Source organism: Monoraphidium neglectum (genome assembly GCF_000611645.1).
Source record: "Monoraphidium neglectum strain SAG 48.87 unplaced genomic scaffold scaffold00167, whole genome shotgun sequence".
Classification (NCBI taxonomy): Eukaryota; Viridiplantae; Chlorophyta; class Chlorophyceae; order Sphaeropleales; family Selenastraceae; genus Monoraphidium; species Monoraphidium neglectum.
In genome coordinates, this window is record NW_014013461.1 from 28,710 (window position 1) to 35,906 (window position 7,197).

The 7,197-nt window shown below is 59.3% G+C and overlaps 2 protein-coding genes across 2 annotated transcripts in view; both read right to left on the reverse strand.

The window, feature by feature from the left end:
- Positions 1–874: 874 nt before the first annotated feature.
- MNEG_1630 (hypothetical protein) lies at positions 875–1,396 on the reverse strand (the record flags this gene model as incomplete). The annotated part of the gene is made up of 1 exon (XM_014049897.1): positions 875–1,396. One exon carries the CDS (start codon positions 1,394–1,396, stop codon positions 875–877), a length of 522 nt encoding a protein of 173 aa, XP_013905351.1.
- Positions 1,397–6,952: 5,556 nt separating this feature from the next.
- The window catches only part of MNEG_1631 (hypothetical protein), a gene marked incomplete at both ends in the record, with an annotated part of 1,651 nt that continues 1,406 nt past the window's right edge, over positions 6,953–7,197 (reverse strand). The window contains one exon of the mRNA XM_014049898.1: positions 6,953–7,178. Within this exon, the coding sequence (XP_013905352.1) occupies positions 6,953–7,178 (226 nt within the window). The remainder of the gene's footprint in view (positions 7,179–7,197) is intronic.

Sequence of the window (7,197 nt, forward strand, 5' to 3'; positions counted from 1 at the left end):
GCAGGCAGGCAGGCAGGCAGGCAGGCAGGCAGGCAGGCAGGCAGGCAGGCAGGCAGGCAGGCAGGCAGGCAGGCAGGCAGGCAGGCAGGCAGGCAGGCAGGCAGGCAGGCAGGCAGGCAGGCAGGCAGGCAGGCAGGCAGGCAGGCAGGCAGGCAGGCAAACTGATGAAGGTAAACACGAAATAGCAGAGGCAAGATCAGCCTTCTGGCTGGGCGCGGAGCATATGCGACCGTCACCCGAGTTGTCTTGGGATGCCTGCTCAGTGGGATGCATGGCTGCTGCTGGGTAACCCTGCTGCCCCCGCCCGGTCTCTTCCCCCAGGCTGATTGGCCAGAAGGGTGGCTGGATGCTGGCTTACACACAACAGAGTTGCTTAAGAGAGGCAAAGGGGCAATACAAAGGATAGGGGCCGAGCGACTGGCCCTGCAGTTGCTAGCTTGGCCTGAATGCGGCGAGATCCAGGCGGACGTTTAAAAAGCAGGCGGAGTGTCACCCGCAGCTGCCTGCGCATTGGAGCTGATTGCGCGTGACAAAGGTGTCATGCTGATGCCAAACGCCGGCTCAGGACCATCGAGGCAAGTTGCGCGTCGCAGCGTAGCAGATGTTTGGATACATCTCGGATGGGGCAAAGCACGCAGCGCGCTTGCGCGAAGCAGGTTCGGTTGGCTTTGATGCGCACACCACACGGCCAAAAAAGGCCGGAGGTGCTCCTTGCTCCGCGAGCCAGAAGCAGGCACTTGCCGCGCGGAGGGCAACGCAGTGCCTGGCGGCCTGGATTAACAGCTGAGGCACAGAAAAGGCTGTGATACGAGCTGCACAATGCCGGCCATTGAGCGTACAGCAGGGAACCCAGCAATCAGGTGACGAAAAAACATCAGGCGCCCAGCAAGCGCTCCAAGAGCCGCTGCTCGGCCTGCACCTCCTCCACGGCCGCGCCCAGCCGCGCCATCCCCAGGTCCACGATGACGCAGCGGCCCCCTGCTTTGGGGGCCCCGTCAGGCCGCCCGTCGCCGCCCCTGCCTCCAGCATCTCCGCCGCCCTCGACAAAGAGGATGTTGGCCAGGCGGATGTCTCCGTGCACAAAGCCCTGCACGGCGTTGTGGAGCTCCCGCAAGGCCGCAAGGGCGGCCGCGGCCACAGTAGCCGGCAACGGCATCAGCCGCGACAGCGGTACGCCCGGCAGCGCCTCCAGCGCCACAAACCACACGCCGTCCTTTGCGTGCCCGGTCCCAAGCAACCGAGGCACCAGCCGCCCCTGGACGGCCGCTAGGGCACCGTACGCTGCCACTTCCTGTTGGCACACGTCCAGGCCCTCGTCGTCTGGCCCGTACAACTTGATGATGGCCGGCTGCCCCGCGTAGGTGCCCTCTACGACCAACCCTGAACAGCCCTCCATCAGAACGCGGTTGAAAATCAGCAATGCACCACGCGTGTCGTCTACATCGCTGGCAGGGTTTCTGTCCTGCCGGGCCTTGCCGCCACAGCCGCCGCCACCGCTGCCATTGCCACGTATGCTACCGCCGCCCCTGTGTGTGTGTGTGTGTGTGTGTGTGTGTGTGTGTGTGTGCGCGCGTGCGCGCGTGTGTGTCAGTGTGTGTGTATGCGCGTGTGCATGTGTGTGTGTGCATGCGTACGCAGGGGGTACGGGGCAGAAAAGGCAGCATCCAAGGCAGTATGGAGGGCGAAGACTTGTGGTGTGAGAAGATGATGTGTGCAAGCAGTATGAGCCATGGGCGCAAGTGCCAGCATGCAGGGATCAGCAGGAGCAGCAGGCACCCGCACAGCCACACCAAGCAATCCAAAAAAAGGCATGCTAACCCTGTTGTGCCAAGCAGGTCGCAACCAGCCTCTTAGACCACCCAATTACGCGATTGCACACACACGAGTAATGCCCGCACCTTGCACCGCCCTGCCGCTGGTCTGCAAGATGAGCGGGCGCTGCGGCGTCCGCCGATGATGCGACGCCGCGACGGCCGCTCGGCCCTGCAGGTGGTGGCGGCTGCTGCGGCGGCTGCTCCTGCTGCTGCTGCCCTTGCTCTTTGTTCACCACAGCCTCCAGCTGCAGCCAGCCCAGCGCAGCATACACACTTGGGTGCATTTCATCGAGCTCATAGGGCCGCGACACTTCCAGAGTCGTAGCGGCATGCGGCGGGCGCCAGACCAGCCACGTCCGAAACCAGCAGGACACAAACGCGTACTGCAGCTGCAAAGTCTGCATGTACTGAAACACCTGTGCCAGCACGCATCGCGCCTGCCGATGGCAAGGTGCGGCCTCGTCGCACCAATCGTCAGCAAGGCTTCTGCACAACAGTGCTGTGGGCCGCTTGATCTCGCCTATGCAAGCGCACCTGCTCCCGGCCACCTCATCCTGCTGCTGCTGCTGCTGCTGCTGCTGCTGGCTGCCCTGACTCGCAACAAGTGCAAAGTCCACTTGGATGAAGGAAGGTCGGGCCTGAGCAGCCTCGCCACCGTCGCCTGGCCTTGACGGCGCACGGAGCAGCCGGCCGCTGGAGCTACTGGTCTGGTTTGCCTGCTGCTGGGGCAGCTCATGGGAACCTGTCTCAATGCTGCTCGCACCAACAACAAGGGCCTGCTGCAATTCGCTTGTGGTGGGGTGCTGCTCCCAGACCCAGCCGCGGCTGGACAGCAGTTGCGTCAGGGGGCTGAGGGCAAAAGCAAACAGCAGCGAGCCGGCTGCCGCCTCTGACTTGACCACAGTCGTGTTGTATGACACAGGGACGGGCAGTCTGCACGCATTGCAGAGAAGCAGGAAGTAGTTGGTAAGGGTGGCTCCCAGGTAACGGCACCCGTGGCAGGCGCTGCAGCACTCCAGATGGCCCATAAGCACGGCCCGTTTCCGAAATGTTGGGCGTACATCTGGAGTCACAAATTCAGACCGCATCGCCCTCACCGTCGCTCGGTGTTATCAGCGGCTGCCACAAATGCTGTGATGCACGCGTCGAGCTGCTGCCCCTCCACCTGCTGCCACAGCCTCACGGCATGCGGCTCAGTGTGCCGCAGTGCGCTGCTGGAGGAGGTGCTGCTCCTACCACTGCCGCGAAGCCCGCCTGCGCCCAGCGGCCGGCTCAGCAGCTCCCTGGCCGTAAGCAAAGCCCCTAGAGGGCGCGGTGCGCCAGAAGGGTGTAAAGAGATTGATGTGGTCCCAGCCCATGGCGCCGCAGCTAAGCACATCATCAAGACGAGAGGACGGCTTGCAGAGTCCGACAAAACTGCGTGATACAACCAGGGGTCGTTCAGGGTGATGATGTGGATTGTAAAAATGCACACAAAGCTCACCTGATGCTTGCAGTCCCACGCCTGGACAGCACGGGAAAACGGGGTGGGAGGCGGCCAAAGACAATGCATGCACGGCGAGGGAGGCCCGCGGGTGGTGGGAAACAGCATGTGCGGGGGCAGTGAGGAGGAAGAGGAGGGGAATGGCAGCAGCAGCATGCAAGCACTGTCAGCGTAGGCCGTCAGGTGACAAGGATGGGGCGAGGTAGTGCTGTGGCCACGTTGTGCACACCTGCTGCAAGCTGTGCCCAAAGCTGTGGGGTGTAAGGACACAGCCTTCAGTGCTAGCTCATGCAATGTTCTAGCGCCTGGAGCCACTGCGTTGCGCGCCCTGCAGTTGGCAGCCTCGCACCTGCTGCCGTTTTGATGTCCGCTACGTGCCAGCTGTTGGTGACGCCAGCACGTGCAAAATCCTCCAAGCTTCCACTTGCCAGCGCTCCTGTACTCCGCACGCCGCAAGCCCACAGCCGGGGAGCATACCCCCCGTAAACACTGACTCTTGCGATCAAAAACTGCTCCAGGTCCTTGACATCAGCAAACTCCATGCCGTGCGGCCGATGTCCACAACCACTGCAAGCTGCAGCGCAATACAATGAGGGTAGAGGTTGTTTGGCGGTGCACAAGCATACATTCGACACTGGCTGTTGGCGGCCAGGCTGGCACATCGAGCTGCATCGCCGTAATGGCGCTGATCAACATCGGCATGCAGCTGCAGGGCAACAGGCAGGGTTGACACTGCTGGGGTTCTAGCTTCGCCCCCCTATGCAAGCACCCTTCCAAGCAGGGCCCCCAGCTAGCGCGTACCGCGCACGTGGTGAGGACTAGGCCCTGAGCCACCTCGAGAAGTAGCAAGACAAGGTTGACGACAAATGCTGTGAAGGGCTGCTCTAATGTGGGAGATGGAATGCTGCTTGGGCTCAGGCCAGCAGAAGGACGACATGCATGCAAACTGCCAAGCATAAAACAACCCGTCAAATTCATGGACAGCAGACCCGTAGGTTCAATCCCGCCAGCAAGTATGATAAACACGACCAGAGTGGTGCGGAGCGCACAACGTGGCAGCGCAGGCAGCAGCGCAAGCAGCGTGGCACCACCAAGGAGCCAGGCCCAGAATGTTTCCTACCTGGAACCAGGATAAGGTAACCCTTGGTCTCCTTCAGGGGCAAGCTGCAGCGCAACACACGGACGGCAGTGAGTTTTTTCTTGGGCTCCTTCGCGAGGGCCGCTTGCGCGATGCCTGAGCCAATCGCCTACTCCCAGGCCGTCAGCAGTTCCCAGTGGCATCACAACTTTGAAAAGTGTATAGCCCAATCAAACCTGAAGGTGCGCTTGCCGGCTAGCAATCGAGCTGCGGCAAACCTAAGAATGTGACCAATAGAAGCCACGCCAGCCCATGAAGGACCACCAAGCCCTGTCACCTGGTATGCCACACAGGTAGTCACAGACCCAGAGGAAGTGGCAAGCCTATCATAAGCAATCTGAGGCGGTCTAGGTGGCGACAGGTTGCATTGTATGACACGTGTGTTATCGTAGATAGGATTTGATAATCAGAAACAAAAAGCAAACGGAAATAATATGAAAGCAGCACCTGCTGGTATGGTATTGCTGGTGCTGCTGTAAGCCCTGCCTCTGCAGCCGCAGATGGTGCTTCCTTTCATCCTTGTCCGCTGGGCATCCGGCAGGACAAGAGCTGCAGGAAGCGTGGTTGACTAGAGGAAGTAGAACGCACAGCTGTATGCACGAGTAATGCAAGCCAGCAGGAAAGATGCATGCGCGCCACACAAGCATGCGCACAGCAGCACCAAGGTAGGACGAGGCAGCTACAGTAGATGCAACGCACGCAAAGCAGGCACGTGCGCAGCGAACTTCATGACACTGCTCCTGAAGCACCAGCCAGCATGATAACAACTGTGTTTTTGCATCAGAGAGTTCGTACTCATTCTCTTCGTCATCATCATCACCATCAATCCGCATGCTGTTGCATTCAGCAGAGAGGGTAGCTTAACACGAGATTGCCAAGCAGACACAATCAGACAACATCCTAGCAACAAGAACACCAGTTGAGAGAAAGATCAGATGTGTGCAGATCAGCATTACTACCCCCACAATGCTAAGCGCTGCGGGTCTGCTCCCTTGTGTGCGCAAACATAGACGGTTCTCATGTCCTCCACAATTGGCCGCTGCCTCCAACACTGCGTGATTTGGGTTGCAGCGAGGTGGTGAGCGCCTTGAGGATCGATTGTCGCAAACAAGAGCGGGCCGTCCTGCGTTATTGGCCTCAGCAAACTGATGAACGAATCCCGTAGGTGGCTTTATATGCACAGCGCCCTACTCACAGCCCATCCACACGCAGCAACTTGTTTGGAACCATCGTCACTATCACTAGCCATTCACCCGTGGGCGATTCAGCAGGCCGTCCGGCAACAACAGGCAACCAACCCCAATCACTACAGGAGGCGCCCCACAGTTTGAACACCAGGAGGTCACAGCAGGTTCGACTCATGTCGGTGCTGCTGCAGCCTCATCAGCGAGCCCCGAGCCCTGCCTCACGGTCGGAACCACATACCTTGGATTCAAGTCCCGAACTGCCAACTGGCTTGTGTGGTGCTCGGCGTAGTGCCTAAAGGTGTCGTTGGCTATGCTGTCTCGTAGAATTGGGGGTCAAGGTGGTACCGGGCAATTCACGTACTGTGATAGAGGGACTGCAAATCACGACTATCGGACAGGGATGCCCCACGCTCTTTGTGCAACCGCGGGATGGTGCAATCATTCTAATCAGTATCCTTTGTGCACTTTGCTGCTTGCCGCCTTGTTACCGTATCCCGGTTGAGACGGTGACGGCCGACTGCGAGTCCGTGGTAGGTGAGGTGTACTTCCAGTGGTGTGGGCTGTTTGCTGAAGTATTTGGCATAGTTGAGATGAATGAGTGCTAGGCCGTATATTATGTTGGAAACATGCACACACCTGTGCGCATACACAGCAACCTGTGCACTCGCGTAGCTTCCTGTCACTAGACACCATCGCGGTACGCACTGCTCTGCTACCTGTTTGGCCCTCTTAGGGCAATAGGGCCCTCTTCTGATTGTATTGGGATCTGTAATCAAGGTGCTTCCTTATCGTGAGTTGGCAGCCCCCCACTGCGTTCTTGAACCAGTGGTAACCCGTGTGCTTGCTCAGCCACAGGTCACAATTCAACATATTACACCCAGTTGATGGTGGTGCCAGGCTCGTGCTGCTTGCAATGGGCGCTGCTGGTAGTTTCATGGGGCACATGGCAAGGGTGACTACACTTGTACGTCAACACTGCGATTTACACTTTTGTTGAGTCCTTCAAGTACATTCCTAAAACCAGGACTGGTGGATAGTCAATATTCTCATGCCTGAGGTTCAGAACGCCGTGGCGCTCCCCGCCGGCCCCGCGTGCCACTCCGCCGGCGCTCACTCTTACACCCCCTTTCGCTCAAAAGCCTGGTGTTTCTTGCAAGTTCTTGTGCTTTCTCTGGCACCACCACGACTAAAGGTGCAACAACAACTAAGAGCGCCGGCAACTACCACGAAACAACAGTAAGCAGCTCAAGCTCTTGCAGATTGCGTAAAATTGTTTGATTGGGTCCCCCGTTGATTGGGTCCCCTTGCCAGCCACTGCCAAGCCTGCTGATCATGACGACTCCAAGAACTGGTACTCGCCGGTGTTGTGCTTCCCGGCTGCATTGGCCAGCAGGATGGCAAAGTAGTACTTGCTCTGGTTGGACACCCGGGTGACGGCCAGCGACGTGTGGTGCGCGGGGATGTCTGTGGTGGACGGCGGCGCCTTGAGCGACTGCAATGGCACCTTGTTGAAGGCGGCCCATACAGCGGAGCCCACCCCCATGGGCGCGCCGCCGCTGGCGGGCGCGGGCTCGA